The sequence below is a fragment of the Myodes glareolus genome, chromosome 10, assembly GCF_982192425.1.
Source record: "Myodes glareolus chromosome 10, mMyoGla1.1, whole genome shotgun sequence".
In the NCBI taxonomy this organism is placed as follows: domain Eukaryota; kingdom Metazoa; phylum Chordata; class Mammalia; order Rodentia; family Cricetidae; genus Myodes; species Myodes glareolus.
The window spans coordinates 15,945,874-15,963,559 of NC_142035.1; the positions used below are offsets into that span (position 1 = coordinate 15,945,874).

The 17,686-nt window shown below is 51.0% G+C and overlaps 1 protein-coding gene across 8 annotated transcripts in view; it reads right to left on the reverse strand.

Annotated features, from left to right (window-relative positions):
• The window catches only part of Tox2 (TOX high mobility group box family member 2), a 127,397-nt gene extending 110,441 nt beyond the window's left edge, over positions 1 to 16,956 (reverse strand). For 2 of the 8 annotated variants that reach the window (XM_085697050.2, XM_085697052.2), the window contains exon 1: positions 16,805 to 16,955. In XM_085697050.2, the coding sequence (XP_085553176.1) occupies positions 16,805 to 16,903 (99 nt within the window). In that variant the 5' untranslated portion in view covers positions 16,904 to 16,955. Of the gene's footprint in view, positions 1 to 15,563; positions 15,967 to 16,792 lie in introns of those variants that run through there. The other 6 variants (XM_085697047.2, XM_085697053.2, XM_085697056.2 and 3 more) reach the window with 6 other exon arrangements.
• Between the last annotated feature and the right edge of the window lie 730 nt (positions 16,957 to 17,686).

Below are 17,686 nucleotides of genomic sequence, written 5' to 3' on the forward strand. Positions count from 1 at the left end.
AGTGTTAGGAAGGTTGAGAACCACTGCCCTAGACTGAGCAGTGCACACGATCTCTAGCTACCCACTTCACCCGCTGCACCAGAATCTGCATTTTAATATGCTCCCCGCCCTGGGCTCACTGTCCTCATCCCACTGTGCGGAACCGTGATTGACGTCAGTATTAGCCAAGCCTGCTACTGTGCGGTGTACACGGCTCCTATGTGGATGAAAATCCCGACACTGCCCAGGTGAAAGTGTCATGTCCTTCCCACATGCACACCTTTCTCACTCCCCAGAATTCTGCTTCTTTTTAGCCACAAAGGAACCAGCACAGCCAGTTCTGGTGTCTTCTAAATGCTATGCATAATCCCGTCCCCCACCCTCAAGGCACGGTCCAACCTTCTGGACAGACCCACCAAAGCCCCATGTGGGGACACTGAGCTCCCAGGAAACCCACGGCGCTGCACAGCCACGATGTTTGGAATTGTCAATTAAAGCCTTTCCTTCCTTCTTGCAGAGAGCAGGCCCACAGGAATCTCCCCTCCAAGGAAGAAGTCCTCATCTCGGTTAGAGATGGAATGGGGGGAGTTCCTTTCCCCTTGAAAGTAACCCCTCTTTGGAGACCCTGATCCAACCCACCAGGGGTTGATCCCCGTCCAAGGGGTATCCATGACCTTTACAAAACTAAATGTAATACCAGACTCCTATGTGCCGAGCAGACCCTAGGGCCAGCCTGGAGGTTGCAGTAATCCAGCTGCGTGTTTGGACAGGAGCCACCCTGCAAAGCTCCGTCAACTCTGCCTGTCGCCTGAGGAGGGAAGCACTCACCTTTGCTAATCACCCTAATTCATTTTTTATTACCGATTTTCCCTGCTTCTGTTTGCCCTCTGATTGAGGATATTACCCCAGGCATTTAAAAAAACAACAGAGCAGACCACAATGGCAAACACAGCTCTTTGCTGAAATCTGCACTGATGGGCGTATAATTCCACATCACAAAGGCCTGGGGTCTGTATGTTAGGCAGCCTGGGCAAGAGGTGTCTGCGCGATTGAAGGTTTGTCCAAAGATAATGAGCTGGGTGGAGAGGGCACAAGAAAATGGGCACCTCTTCCTGTTGCAGGTGAATGGAGTCAACCCTTCTGGAAATAGCATGCCAGGGGCTGGGGAGATGGCTGAGCAAGTCGGAAGACCCGAGTTTGAGTCCCCAGAACCCATGTGAAGTTGGGCACAGTAGTCTGTGTCTATAACCCCTGTGTTCCTAAGGTGTGAGATGGGGGACAGACAGGAGAATTCCTCAGAAGCTTGCAGGCCAGCAGTAGCAAGCAACGAAAAGATCCTATATCAAAGTGGCAGGTGAGGACTGACAATCTACATGCTCACATGTATACATGCATACACATCATACACACAGAGAAAACATGCCAACAGAAATCAGGAGTCATAAATATGCTATACACACTTCTATTTTTTTGTTTAAGACACAGTCTCACATAGCCCAGGCTGGCATCAAACTCACTGTTTAGCCAAGGACGACCATGAACTTCTGACCCTCCTGCTTCCTTCCACATCCCAAGTGCTAGAACTGTAAGGATGCACCACCCTACCTGGTTCTTAGGGTACTGGGGACAGAAGCTAAGGCTTTGTGCATGCTAGGTGCTCTACTGACACAGTTCCCCAGAGTCCTCCATGAAGCAGTGATTCTAGAGGGGTAGGAAGGGAGGAACAGAGTCTACAGACATAATGACAAGGTAAATGACACATTGTTTCCAGGAGAAAACAAAACAAAACAAGAATGGGGCATCTCTGACAGACTGGGCTGGGGCAGCACCTTTGACAGGATTGAATACTAAAAGGGCAAAGGGCCCACAGGAGCAGTGTTCTGGAATCTGCAGTGGGCTAGGAACAGTGATTCTGGGTAGAAAATATCACGTCCGTGACTCCCAGCTTAGTAAAGCAAGGGGAAGCATCTTTTCAGGACAGACTACTCACAAGTTTGCTTGCTCAACAGTAACGTTCCCACACCAGAGAGAGGTCCCCTTATCTCCGAAGGCCAGGCTGACTGTGCCCTAGATCCTCCAGTCCAAGCAACAGGGAGGCGTGTGTACCTCCCGAAAAAGCCAAGGTCACCTTGGCAGGGATGTGGGTCTGGGTCTGATGGCCCTTGCCTTAGAGGTCAAACATGAATTCAAAGCCAGAGGCCGAGGATTTCCACCTTAAACCCATTCGACTGGCATTCCCACTGTCCTCCCTGGCTCATCTAGAGATGTCCCTGGTGGGATGCCACCAAGAGATCAGTATTTGTAGATTCTTGCGAGTCCCAGGCTTAGCTTCTCCCGGCAAGGAGGTAGGGGAGGCCCAGAGAGGGTAAGATTATTCTTGGAAACACAGCCTGGATGCATTATGGGAACAGTTCTAGAGAACATCTGCCTCTTTCCTTCCTTTCTTCCTTTTACGGCTCATCACTGAGCACTTATTACGTCGCAAGCAATAAGGCAGGTGCTAGATGTTACTCTGCTCATGAGCCAAATCACAGGTTCTCACAACCCACTCTCCAGAGGGGAAACAGTCAAGCAATTCCACAGACAGATGCCCCCAAAGAATGCACTAGATCGATGGAGAAGAGGGCGACCATGTCAGGAAGCAGAGTGCGACAAGAGGCTAAAGCAGAGGCTGAAGGGTGGGACAGTGCCAGTCTCTCTACGAGGATGCAGGGTGGGGCATTCCAAGCAAGGTCAGCCAGCACAGTGGCGTGAGAACAGCCAACAGGCAGGCAGCGGGGATAAAAGGAAGGCAATGGCAGAGCTGACTGTGTTTCCAGAAGAGAGCTGGAGCCTGAGGCTCAATACAAAGTCGCAGAGGTGAGTTTTGAAAAGCAGGAAGTGTCTAGACACCCGCGAGGATGCTGCACAGGAAGGTTTAAGCAGAGCTCTAAGAGGACACAGTTTGGGGCTGTGCAGCTCTGAGCCATAACTCACCTCTGCACGCAGAATCGATGAACCTGATTCTGTCGCGGGAAGATCTCCGCAAAGGCTCCAGAGCCCTCCCAGCATGCAACACTCAGTCACTGGACAGAAACTATCTCTGAGCTGCTTTGGGAGCTGAAGGTCCTGGGCTGTAATTCAGGAGGTGGTCGCCTTTCAGATAAACAGTACAGCAACACCAAACAGGGCACCAGAGAGAAACTGTCCTTGGGACGCTTGGACCCGTAAGTGCTGACTTACTGTTAACACCAAAGCAGACAGACCTCTGTGAGTTCAAGACCAGCCTGGGCTACATAATGAATTCCAGGCTAACCACCCTGATCCTGGAAGACAGGACCCAGGGTCTTTTGCCACTGTGAAGAGCTCCATCTGAAAGGACAGAAAATGACCCTCGGAAGTGTGACCACATTGCTGAGACTCTTTCTATTATTTGGTTCTTATCTTGTTTAAAATCAAAGCCCGGCACTTGGGCACCTCCAGATAGATTTGAAAACGGACCTTGAGTTAATGCTGCCAGGTGCTTAAACATGAGATCGTACCTTACTGAATTTCATAAACAGGCAAACACTGCTGCTTCCGTTTTGGAGATGGGGAAACTGAGGCCTGGAAATAATGGGTGGCTTTCCAAATGCTCCCCTCTCTAGCCTCACCCCTGATCCATCCATCACCTCTGTGCCTCTACATCTGCTGTTTCTTCTACCTGGAGTGACTGCCTCCCAGGCTCTGATCACCCGTGAGAGCAGACATGTGCCCTTCTCACCGTCTGCCTCTGGCCTGCCTGATGATCTGTGGATTCCTGCATTATACCTAATGCCTACCATGCACATTTGAAACCACCCTTGTCACGTATCTAATAAGACAGAAGCTCCTGCAGGGTAGGGGCCACATGTGACTCACCCATCTGTAACTGGCACCTGCCACAAAGCCGTGGACATAGCGAACTGGATATGGTTGTTGGATGGTGGGGTGGATGAGTGAGGAAAAGGGAAGTGCACTGACTCATATAAAGTGTTGCATCCAAGTATGACTCCAGGTGAGTATGATAAAGCCTCGGACAATGTATGTGCATGCATATGTGTGTATATGTGTGTATATGTGTGGCATGTGTTCATGTATGTGTGTTCATGTATTTATTCATGTATGTTGCATTTTCGTGTGTGTTATGGTATATTTGTGCATATTGTGTTCGTGTGCATGTCATTCATGCATGTGGTATATTTGTATGTATGTGTTTATGTGTGTGACTATGTCTTATAGAACTCAACCAGAAAATGTGCAATGCACAATGCAGTATAAAGCATCCTGAGAACTTTCATTTATCTCCCCAAAGGAGACTGAGATTCAGCAGTTAAAGCACCTGCCATGTAAGCATAAAAACCTGAGTTTAATCCCCAGCACCCATATGAAGAGCCAGATTTGCCTGGAATCCCAGCACTGGGGAGGAGCAGAAGAAGGGGCATCCCCGAGACTTTTTGGACAGCTAGTCTAGACCCAGGTTCAACGAAAGACCCTGTGTCAAAGGATAAGGCGGAGAACAATGGAGGAGGACCCCCAGGGCCACTCTCTGGCTTCCACACACCCAATGTGTCTGTAAACTACATCCTTATGCGTACTTGTGCACATATATGTGCTCTTGCATGTGTGCACACACACCCACACATACACACCACCCTCGAATAATTGAAACAGCAAATACAGTTTTAGATCAACCACCTCACATCTCTCTGCCAAGAAAATCCTATCCTGCGAACTGGCTGCGAACCCACTGGAGGCAGATGCCACTGACACACCCTCAGTCAGTGTGCTCACAGGAAAAAATGACTGTGGCTGCTGACGTGCACCCAGCTAGGGAGCCGCGATCGACAGGAGGTGACTATCTGATAAAGCAGCACAGGGACAATTGTACTGCAGTGCCCCTTATGGAGACCCTGACAGCTAAGGGGACATGTGGCCGCTGTGCAGAACAGGTTTTGGGGGCGAGGTGGCTCCCAAACCACCTGTCACGATGTACTCATTCCCCTGTACTGCCTGAACTAAAATTCAGAGGGAGGGGACAGCAAGGAGAAGATAGCCTGGTCCCACTGACTATCTTTGGAACCCCGCCAGGACGGACGGCTACAAGAATATCTCCTGTGGAGAAGAGCAAGCTGTGGCTCCCATTACAAGGGCTTCCAAGACATCTGGGTTAGTCTTGGGGTTAGGTCTGAGTGTCTGATTGAGGCTTCCTGGGGGCATTGCAGTGAAAAGCTTCTTGTATTCTCTACTGAATGTAAACTCCTGGATGGAGGCGATACCTGCTGCTCTCCCGAGGGGCACGTGAGCTGAGCAGCCCCAAACAGCAAGAATGAGCTAGAAAGCAACCACTCTGATCTCCCAGAGATCTCAACACCAACATGAGGTGAGAGTACAGGATTAAGAAAATGGGATTCAGGAGACTGAGAAATAGGGTCAAGGTCACGGAGCACCTATCTAAGCCCCAGAAGATGAACCCAGGCACTTCATCGGTCTCACGGTCACATGTGCTCCGCCACCTGGCTTTGCATTCAAAGTTAACTGAGCTGTCAAGTGGGCACAGAGAACAGAGGAAGCATGGGGCTCCAGAAATCACCTATGGGGCTGTCAGCAAAAGTTTGCAGAATGAACAAGCAAGCCCCGAAGCCCAGGGCCTACCTTCCTCTCTGGAGAGCCAGGGTCCATCCGCAACCTAGCACAGCACAACAACAAAATTTATGCATGAGATTGACCTGGGGTTAACTATGGAGTCAGAATCATTTCTAACAGGTTTATGAGTCATTCTGAAAATGAGGCCCAACTTCAAGATAAGCACGCTTTAATTAGCTCTAATGTGGAAGCGACCTTTTGGCAAATGAGGCCTGAAGTTGAGACCTAAGGCGAGGGGCCCAGCTGGAGCTGCCAGACCCCTAGAAGAGAAAGTTCTACAATGGGAAAAGCAAGAAGCAAGCAACACACAGGCCCCTGCACGTGCGCACACGGATACACGCACGTAGTGTGGCTGCACACACACTTGCACGCACATACCTACACACACGAATACGCACGCACACGTATGAAGCTCTCAGGAAGGAGCTTCAAGTGGAGGCCACCCACAGAGAAAGACAAGGCCTGTTCCTCTGCCACCTGCAGTACTTCAGCTATTTGGATCAGTTTCCCCGCCTACAAGTGGTAACGGGTCAGTAAATGATTTGTGCTCGTTTCTACCTTACTTTTCCCCACCAAAAAAAAAAAAAAAACCCACAAAATTTCAAACAAACTCACTAAGCAGGAACAAGGTGCTTTAGGCAGCTGCTAAACATACTTTCACCTTCTCTCCTTGCTTCTAAATCCCAACAGAATGACAAAAATAAAAATCTACCCACCTTAATCTACCATAGATAAGGTAGAGATAGAAATATAAGCCTTCATCATGCATATATAGTCACAATTCAGGTACAGATCACTATGAGAGAATCCAATCGGTCCATCAGGAAGATGACAACAATCAGAAACACTGAGACACCACTGGAAATAAAGACGTCAAAGGACAGACGGACAACCTGGAAGCCCTAAGGAATGTGCACCCCAACCCACAGTCCCTGGAAAAATTCTCCTAACCCTACCCTGTAAAGTTCCAAGAGAGGCAGCTGAGGCTGGGAACTGGGCAAATGAAGAGATCCATGCATTAGTTTAAAGCCTTTGATCACTGGCTTGGCCCCAGACTAAAGAACAACCACATCTTACATTTTTGCTATGAACTCGGATGAAAATAAAATACGTGGTAGAAGTCACCACAGATGAAAATAACATACATGATGGAAAACACTGCTGGCCTAGAACATCGTTTCCTTTCCCCAGCACAGCCGGTACCTTGGCCCTAATCATACACGGTGATGGAGCCTTTCCCAAGCATTATAATTCTCGCTGTAGCATCCCTGACCCCCACTGACTAGATGGCAGAAGAACCCCATCCCCACAAGCTATGACAATCAGAAATATTCTAAAAACTGTGCCCTGATGGAGAAGCCCCGACCTGGGAACTCAAACACATCATAGCAGGGGCTGGCAGGATCGCGGGGCTAGGTTTTCAGCCCAGTACTTCAGGCCTGAGCGTTCCTGTCGGTAAATGCCGTATCTGCACAGTTGGCAGTCATTGTATTTACACAGACCCAACCCTACAGGGTGATTTATCACCTCAGCTTGGGAGAAGCAATAAAAACATATGGTCGGTAATTATTAACTTAATGAGTCATGGTAAATGGTAATTTTATATCTTAGAGAGAAGATGTTGTGTAACACAGGGTGATAAATTTTGATCAATTACTTTGATGCTTAAAACTTGCTACGGTGCAATTGGGATTTCTGGTGCCTTCTGGAGCAAGCTGGAAGATCATGGTTCTACGGTGCATATTGCTGGATTGCTGGCTTTCTCAGTGACACAGTGGACTTTTCTAGAGGGCCTACTGTGTGCTTGGTGCTGAGAATTCAGGATTGGACTGAATTCTCAATCCTGAATCCTGAATTCTCAGCCACTCAACGAGAAGGTTTCTGTTTACCAGATGAAAGGTCATATGGATCTGTGATCTACTGAGTCAAACTAAACCAACAAGCACACAAAAAATCGCCAGGGGCGGTGGCAGTGCTTGACCCTTGGGAAGATGTCACATAGCTGAGTCTCAAACAACAGTGGGGTTGTGTAGAGACATGACAGTCGTGGGAGGGTGTCCCATGCAGACGGGAAACACCTTGGGAGATCTGTCCACCCCAGTGGGGTGGCAAGGCCTGCCTGCAGTGGAGCAAGGAAGCCCACAGGCTACACTTCAGCCTGCTTGGTTTGGAGTGGGAGGGAGCAGGGGCGGGGGAGTGTAGAGGGACAGAGGCTCTGCTTTCCCAAATTCAGACCAGTCTCCATGATGGTTTCTTGGTCTTCTGCTGAAGGGAAAGTCCAAAGGCCTGTGTGTGGCCACCCTCCCTTGCCAGGAGCACTTAACTTCTCCAACGCTGGCCCAGTGGCTGGAGGACACAGGTATCCAGGCCGCTGGAGTTAGCAAACCTAAGAACCAACCGGGAAGCTAGCATTGCTGACAAGAGGGTGGTGCCTATCCCTCCGGTCAGGGAACTGGACCACTCAGTCTTAGCCTAGAGCCTGGGGAGGGAAGCATCTTTCTGCTTTGAACATGGGGATGTCCTGTAGGACTTGGGTACGTAGCCTGGACCTGGACAGTCAGGTGGCCTCCTCAAACCTCCTGTAGGTTCTGAAGGGGTTCCCTTCACCTTGGGTTTACCTGGGTTTCGTGAAAACATAATCAGGACTGGAGAGCTGCCCAGGGATGGTTTATGTCTGAGGGAAGACTGGGGACATAGTGGACACCCAGGAGAGGGACACGTGTTTGGACAGAGGAAGAAGTTGGTCAGAGACATGAATGATGACAACCACCCAGCTCTGGAGCAATAGCTGTCCCTACTGGAGAACAGTTCCCGGTAAAGCAGCGTGTGACCCCAGACCTGACACTGCAGCCCGGGGTGGGTGGCACTAGTTTCTGTTTCAAGGCGAGACATCTTGGAGTTGATACCTCCTATCGCAGCCCTTGTTTGTCCAAGAAAAGATGCCTAAGCCTTGTGCCCAAGGTCACCAGCCCAAGCCATGGATACTCTAACCACCCCGCTTGCTTTCCCTGCCACCAAAAGAAGGAAATGAAGGCTGGGAGGAAGGCCGGGCCCCACCCTTCATAGAGACAAGAGCGGACTCTTAAAGGCGGAACTCTGGTGCTCTGTTCCGAGGGGATGGAAATGAAAGTGTGTCTAGCGGCCGTGAGGACAACCCTCAGACATGAGCTGCTGATTTGCTATTTGACAGAGAAGAAATTGGACCCCTGAATAACTTATCTGTGTTCCTGACACTTGAGGCAGCATGTAATCCCAGGTCTGCTGTGTTCCACATCCGTCCCAAACTGGATATCAATCCTGGGACTCTAAGAAACCAAGGAAACAAAAGAGATGACCCAAAGGAATGACAGGCAGCCACACCGCGGAGGATCTGGGAAACCCGTGCAGTGTGTCCAGACCCAAGAGCTCCATCACGGCTGGCTGTTCCACTCACTAGGCACCGTCCTCCGGGCTGGCTCATGGGACAGTTCTGGACCCCGTCACTCAATATCACTTGGACCCTGCTCTGCTCTAGACTCCAGGCAGCTCCCACAGTTTTCAGATTCTGGGGCAATCAGAGACTGAATTCCTCTAGCATAGAGGCAACCGGGCAGCTCTACACTCAGCCATTCCCTCATGCCCCGAGCAAATTCAGCAAATGTTGAACGCTTACCTACCAGGCCCACTCTGGGAACACAAGAGTCCTCCCTTACCACAAGGACAACATCTCAAGACTGGCTCAAAAGGCCCAGTGGGGAGTTGCTCAGTGTAGTCAAGAGGCTGGGCTCCAGGACCCTCAGGTTCAAGGAGAGGGATGTTTTCACAGCAGCAAGCCCTCCACTGCCAGCTCTGTGGTCCTGGTTTGAAACAGAATCGATCACTTGCTTCCACACCTGCTCCTGCCATTAGTGCCTTTGCCACGAAGTGAGGCAGTCGAGAGGCAGCGCTCAGGAGGCCCAAGCTGTGCTTTCTGGACTCTCGGCCTCCAAGCATATATATATGCTAAATTACCTGTTTTTAATCTTTTACCTCCAAGTTTGTTTATTTTATTTTTTTATTGTTGAGACAGTTCCCTTATGTAGCTGAGGCTAGTCTGAAATCCATGATAACCTCTGTCTTATAAAGTTAGGCTGCCTCAGGTATTTTGTTATAGTAATGAAAAGCAGACTTTCACGCTCTTCAAAAAGCATCACCACTGCCCCCTAGTGGAGGATCCCTCCAAGTACCACAATTATAAAAGACACCCAACTTCTCATTTCGTTACATCTCCATACCACTCTGTTCTGAAAGGGTGATGGTCACCGATTCAATTTTCCTCTGTACACAGGGAAGCAGAAACCCAGGGAAAGCTCATGACATGTTCAAAGTCTCCGGAGACTGGAGTGAGAAGTGGTAGGGCCTGGGCTGCTGTTTCTGATATATATAAGCGTGATCCTGGGAGGACCCTCTACAAGATGGGAAGTAAAGAGTTTCCTGCAGAAATGCTGGTCTCCTGGCAGAGCCCCTTTATTCCAGCCAGGCCAGGGCTCCTCCCACAGGACTATCCCTGCCCCCTGCAGAAGGAAGCCGTGCCAATCTCGCCCCCACAGATGCTGTAAAGTCCTCGGATACCCCAAGTACAGAATAGGCAGTAAGAGTAAACTCCACTTCACGGATTTTGCCAAACGGAGCCTCCAGTCCCTCGTTAACCATGTTTTCCTACTTCCCATCCTTACACGATCCTGGGCCCAGAACTGTGTGGGTGGAAAGCAAAATAAGTCACCCACCACCCCTTACTTACTGAGCCATTATAAGAAGGCACTGTGCCAAGTGCTGGGCATGGTTCCTGTCTGCCAGGAGCCTACACAAAACTGTACACAAACAACCAAGCCACTACTACACAGACTGTGACCTGTAGCGTGTGACCGACCAGCATCACATGGAGCCTCATTAGATGTGCAAATTCCAAGGGTCCATCCCCCCCCCAGGACCAAATGAATGGAAATTCCTGGGAGTGTGGTCCAGGAATCTGCTGGTTCAAACTTACCCATCAGCGGCTGGAGTCTGTCTCTGCGGCTGGGCTCTCTAGCGGCTCCTGCAGAGAGCCAGAATTCGCTCCCCATCACCCACAGGCTCACAACTGCCTGCCAGAAGATCCAATGCCCTCTTCTGGCTCCCACAGGCATCTGTACACATGTGTGCATACATACATACAAACATACATACAGTCATAAGTAAAAATAAATGAAGCTTTAAAAAAAATTTACCAAGTAACTCTCATTATAAACATAAATTTTCAAAATTTCAAGAGCCTGCCAGCAACCTCCCACCTTAAAACCACAGAATGGGAGCTGGGGTGATGGCTCAGTGGGGAAAGAGCTTGCCGCGTAAGCATGAGGACTGGCGTTTGGATCCCCAGAACCTAGTGAAAGTCAGGCATGTAGGTACACATTTATAGTCCCATGCTGGTGGGGTGGAGGCAGGTAGACCCTAGAAGACTCTAGTCAGAATGTTGAGTTCGATGAGAAACTGGTCTTAAAATGTATATAAAGGAAGACATCTGTTCTGATTTGCTTTCTGTTGCCATGGTAAAACATCATGACCAAACCAACTTGAGGAAGGGTTTATTTCACTTACAGGTTACAGTCTACCATTGAGGGAAGTCGAGGCAGGAATCTGGAGTCAGAAACTGAAGCAGTAACCATGGAGAAATGCTGCTTACCGACGCTCTCCCTGCTGGCTTGCTCAGCTTGTTTCATATACAACCCAGACCCGTCAGCTAGGGGATGGCACCGCCCACGGTGGGCTGGACCCTCCCAAGTCAATTGGCAATCAAGACAGCGCCCAGCAGAGACACTCACAGGCCAGTCTTAGAGAAGCAATGCCTCAACTGAGAGTCCTTCTTCTCAGGTCTAAGTGTGTGTAGCATTGATAAAAACTAACTCTAACTATGACAACACCCCGTGTCAACCTCTGCCTCCACATGTGTGTGTATCAGGGCACACAAACACATGTACACACATACACACACTCACTTACTCACACACTTGCAAAGCCACACACTGCCCTAGGCCATGGCTCACTTTAACCCTCTTGTTTACTTCATACCCAGAGACCTATTAATCATATTACTATATATTTTATCCATAGATAGATAACCTTTGAGAGCAACAATTTGGGCTTGCTTTGTTCATTGCCATAGCATTGGTTACCTAGCAAAGTTCTAGCACAAAGCAGTGATCAATAAATATTTGTTGATTAAATAACAGATGATAGAACATGCCACATCGCACTCAGTAGTCACTGGGAGAGCCTGGAGGAAGAGGTGGCTGGCCACAGAGTGCTCCCTGACAGTGGCACCCAGGTGAGCCTTTGAGGGGCATCAAACAGGGATAAAGGATGCCCAGATCAGAGAGGTTAAACTCTCACTGGAGTGGATGGCAGGGGGTTGATACCACCACCAACTAATCAATAGCTGGTCTGTTCCAAGAACCATCCTAGCTGACACCTCTCACTCCTGGATCCTGAATCTCAGAAGTAGGCAACGTCCTCCAGAAGGTGGGGCTGGAGCTGACCCTGCTCTTCTAAAGGACCCAGGTGTCGGCGGAGACTGCTTGTTCATTCCTGGCCTCCCAGACTGGAAATAATCACACAGAAACTATATTAATTGCAACATTGCTTGGCCTATTAGCTTGGGCTTCTAATTAACTTACTCTTACATCTTAAATTAACCCATTTCTATTATTTTATATTTTATCACAAGGCTCATGGTTTACCAGTACGGTTCTGGTGGGCAGGCGTCTTCCTCCTTCAGTGGCTACAAGGTGTCTCCCTGATTCTGCCTTCTTTCCTCCTCTACCTCTGCTTGGAATTCCTGTCTTGCTATGTTCTATGCTGCCATAGGTCCAAAGCAGCTTCTTTATTAACCAATGGTAATAAAACATATTCATAGCATACAGAGGGGAATCCCACACCACCCAGGTTTGATTTCTACCCCACACATGGTGGCTCACAACCATCTGTAACACCAGTTCAGGGGGATCTGAGGCCCTCTTCTGGCCTCCAGGGGCATTGCGCTCCCATCATTTTGCATATACTGACAGATAGGCAAAATAACCATACCCATAAAACAAAAATAAACAAAGCTTAAAGAAAAAAAAATTAAAGAGGATACCGAGGCTCAGCAATATTAAATAACTTGCTCTTTCCACAAAAAGACTTGTAGACGAGCACTCGTGGCAGGCTTTATTTACAATTTCCCCAGACTGGAAACAAACCCAAATGAAGTACCGAGAGTGCTGTATTCACACGAAGCAATGTCACTCAGCAACAAAGCGGAACAAACTACACACACACACACACACACACACACACACACACACACACACACACACACACCAAAAGAATCCGAAAGACAGACCGAGCTAAAAAGAGGCCACACTCAAAACGCCTATGTTGAATATGAAATTCTGGGGCTTAACTGGAGTTAATAGTCCTAAACTGATCTGAAACAAACTGTGGAGGTAGAAGTCAGAAAAGAAACCATCACTGGGACAGTGGATGGGTCCTGACTGGGAAGGGCACAACTGGGCTTTCTAAGGGTAATGGAAATATTCTCTACCTAGACTGGATTAGTGGGTACAGGGGTGTTTATATCTGCCAACGCTCATTTACATTTTATTAAACTAAGTCATACTCAATAACAACAAAGAACTAGAGAGCCTAGAGGTGGCTTGGTAGGTAAAGGCACCTGTTGCTAAACCTATCAACCTAACTTTGGCTTCTGGGATACACACAGTGGAAGGAGAGAGCCTCAAGTTGTCCTCAGACTTCCACACATGCCCACATACCTACATAAATACATATATTTTAAACTTGTGTTTTAAAAGCTATAAATCATTTTCTCTAGTTCACAAAAGCACACATGGAACTATGAAGCCAGGTTCACCTTGTCCCAGTGGCTAACTGGCAGCAGTCTGCCTTAGCTGAGTTGGGAGCTTCCAACCTGATAAAGTGCCTTCCAAAATCTAAATGGAAGGAATTCGAATCTCGGTGGCTGGAAATCATAGGGCCCTTACCCCCAAACTGCGACAGAGACTCACAAGGAGACCAGACTACTGACCTACTGTGAATTGAGAAACAGAAATGTAGATTCAACCTCAACTGTGCCTTTTGCCTGCCCAGTAACCCATAGGTATATTGCTCCTTGACTCAGTTTCCCCATCTATGAAGCCAAGAGGAGCTCAATAGTCCCCTTCATGAGATCCCAGATCCTCCATGCCAGAGGCCAGGAGCCGCTGTGCTTACCAAGCACCAATACTACATTTTTAAAAGTAACGTACTTGCCTTGTATCTGGTAAGCGATTTTTCTAATGCATACCAATGTTACCGTGATTAATAAATTACACAAGTATTCTGAAGCTAAAATGAAGCCACAACAGCTTTTTATCATTGTGTGTTTACTCAAACAAAAAACACCAAAAGAACAGCCAGTGCTCATGACTTCAATTTAAAGAGGCTAGGAATCTCTGTGTAGAGGATTGCTAAGGGGACAGTCACCAAGGGGATGGTCGCCAAGGGGACCGTCGCCAAGGGCCCTTCCAGGTCAACTGCCCCACGGTTGTCTGACATCGTTTGGGCAAATGCTTGAGAGACAGGCCTCTTGTCTTGGCTGCAGGAACAGAGCCCCCAGTGTGTGGGCTGTGTTCTGGCTCTGTATCCCATTTTACAGACACACCGCCCCAGTGGGCTATAACAACCACACCTTAGGTCTCCGTTTACCCTCCAGCTCTGATAGTGAGCCGCTGTGAGGGAGCTTGAAGCTTGGACATTTTCTTTTTCTTTCTACATCAACCTTTCTACATCAGTTTCTGGAGTCTGAAAAAAAAATGGAGTTCCTGGTCACAGTGAACCCCATGAACCATCACGGAAGGCCACAGCCCACTGGAGAGTCTGCCAGCAGGACTCTGGCTCAAGCTGAGCCAGGTGCTCCATCACCCCCACCCAGCAGGAACGACTGAACAGCAGATTCCACATCTAAGCACATGGTCACACCTTCCATGCAAGCATTCTAGTGGCTTGTCCCACCCCGCTATGCGCAAAACTTCTCCAGCTATGGGCCAGGGTCCTACAGCACAGATAGAAACCCAAATCTCCACCCTCCACTTCTGCGCCCTCCCCAGCGAGTTCCGATCTCGGAGGTTCTTGGTGCTGAGTCAGAGGTTTCGAAAGCTTCCGAATAAAATACGCGGGGTGGGGGTGGGGTAGGATGGGGGGGGGGGGCTCGGCAGAGTCCTGCTTCCCAAAGGCGGCAGTAAAAGACAGTTTGTCCCCCACTCTGATGGGGTTTGCAGATACATCACCTCCAAAAGACCTCTTCTGGTTAATTTCTACCTCCTCCTCAGCCTGGGTACCCAGACTTGAAGGCACAAATGCCCAGTCTCTATCTCGGTTTCTAAATCAGAGGGTGAGCCCTGTCTTACCCATCTGGTGTTTTAAACGTAACAAAGCCAAAGGCGGATGACCCAACGCCCCATTCCCAGCTCCTTGTAAAACTCCACTTGCTGTTTTTAATCTATTTTCCCACCACCACAGTGGAAGCGGCTCCGGAACCCGCCTTCTCTCTAAGGCACCATCCCCCCACTCAGGCTTCCAACTTTGCGGATCAGCGCACAAAAGATAATCTGCTCTCCCCTCGGCGAGCTGCGTGCCGCCCACCTCCACCCCGGGACGCCCCCCCGCCTGCGCGGCTCACGCCTCCCGGACCAGGGTAAACTGCAGAGGGCTCCTGGCGGCAACCGCTCCCTTAGGGCCTGAGGACGCACTTGCAGAGGCCCAGCCCCGGAGGCCCTGCTAGCGGCCGGACGCTCTGCTCCCGCAGTATCCCGGCAGCACCCCTGCAGCCAGGAGCTGGGCGGACAGCCCTGTGGGGAAGGAGATAGACCCCAGAAGGTCGCGGATCCAGCCACCCGACGCGCACTCACCACGCAGCACCGCAGAGCCCGAGCGTCTGCGCCCCGACCGCCCGGAGACCCACGCGCGCTGTTCAATCCGGGCTCCGAGTGACGAAAAGCCGCTCTCGTCTCCAGCCTGACCCGGACCGACGCACAGACCCGAGGACGCACCGACCGTCTGGCTTCCTAACTAAGTTTCAAAGTTCCCTTCCCTGCGAGTGAAGAGGATTCGGACTGCGTGGCCGCCCCTGACCCTGCCCGATGGGCTAGAAGAGGAGCTAGGGTCCGACTCCTCAGGTTCCAGGATCCAGGCACAGCCTCCTGACGGCGCCGCGTTACGGGGACCTGCCTGGAGTTAGGGACAGAGATCCTGGATGGGGAGAGTGGGGGGCGGCTAGAGGTGCTTCCTCACTGCAGCCCGTGCCGAAGGGACGCTAGCTCCCCGATCCAGGGAAGGGACAGGCCTTGATTGGACGCCACCAACATAGAATCCCAGGCGCCATGGGGGCAGTGACGACCAATTAGTAAACGGCCCAATTAGTGCGCGGCAGCGACAAGTTAAAACCCCGACGCGCGAGTGTGGACGACCAAGGGGTGGGGGTGGGGAGTGAAGGGTGCTGGAGCCCATGACTGTCTCTGGGTGTGCCCGGGTATGACTGCGTGGCCGTCAAGGCGATTCGTAGTTGAGGCTTCTTGTTCAGGAGATGGATCAGTGTGACCGTGTGCACTTGTGGGTCATTGTGAGTGAGAGCTGGAACTGTCGGAGCTACTTCTTTGTGTGACTGTCCCCGGTTGTCACTGGATGTGACAGCGGGTAGGAACGTGGGCAGCAGCGTTGTGTGTGCGGATGGGTGAAATGACTTGTGTATGTTAATGTAGCCGTGTACGTGGGCGAGAGGCTGAGTGTGGTTGACGATAAATGACTGGCACAGTGACTTATGTGGGACGGTGAAGGCTGTGTGTGGTGCCGCCTGGTTGGGTGACAGGGAGTCGCTGCGCGTCGGCTTGTGAATGAATACGAAGTGTGGGTGAGTGTGTCACCGTGTCGTCGTGCGGGGTGGCTGTCGGGCTGACTTCTGCCTGTGATCCACAACTCGGGGCGTGTGTGTGACCGCGAGGGTAGCGGTGTGAGCGGCACGTGCCCATCGACGGGGCTGTTGTGTGCGTGTCCCCCGTGTGAGCCCCAAAGTGGCCGCGTCCGCAGCCGCGAGGTGACTCCTGCCCCACGCTCGAGCCCGGGACGCTCGGCCCCTGCCTACCTTGCCGCCTACCTTGCCGCAGTGGTAGTAGTCCAGGTGCGCCAGGCCGGCCGTCTCGGCCCCGGGCCGCGCACCGACCGCGGGCGCCGAGGGATACAGGCGGACGTCCATGGCGGGCGCGGCGGCGGCGGCGGCGGCTCCCGCGGGCAGTGCCTGGGCGGGCGGCGGTGGGAGCCCTCTGCGAGCCCGTGTGCAAGCGCGGGGGGCGGGCCGGGGGCGGCGCCCGGAGGGGAGCTACGCCCTCCCGCCACGCCCTCCCCCGCCCCGCCCGCAAGCGCTATTGTTCGGGCCTCGGGCGCCGCCGAGGGCAAGGGGGCCCTGGTCCTCGTCTGGGTTGAGCAGTCGCCCGGGTCCCCGCCCAGCCCTCCGCCCCTAGTGTTACTTGCCAGACCAACTGAGCCTTTCCTGTCCCGCCTTTTGTCGCCAAGAGCGAGAGGAAAGAGAAAAGCCCCTAGGCCACACCTGTTTAGAAATGGGACATTTCCCACCCTAAATATTGGAGGCAGTGTCAATTGGCACCAGGCATACCGGGCCGGGCCGTAGGAAGTGGTGGCAGCAACATCCATCTGGAGATGGGTGCTGTCTTACCTGTCGAACTGGGCCCCTTGACTCACACGAATCTTAGACTAGTCTCCCTGCCCCTCCAACACACACACACACACACACACACACACACACACACCCCGCTCAAGTTGATCTGAGTTACTCAGAAAGAGGCCGGGGACCAAAGTGCAGGGATGTTAATTTTATATATGGGGGAAATTGAGGCAGGGACTTGCAGCATCAGTAACGGGAGAACATCCAGAATTGAAAGCACTTGGACAGAGACACTGGAAAGTCCCCGCCCCTTTTAGTGTAAGAACTGAAAGGCTCCAATGCTTAGTACAGTGGGCC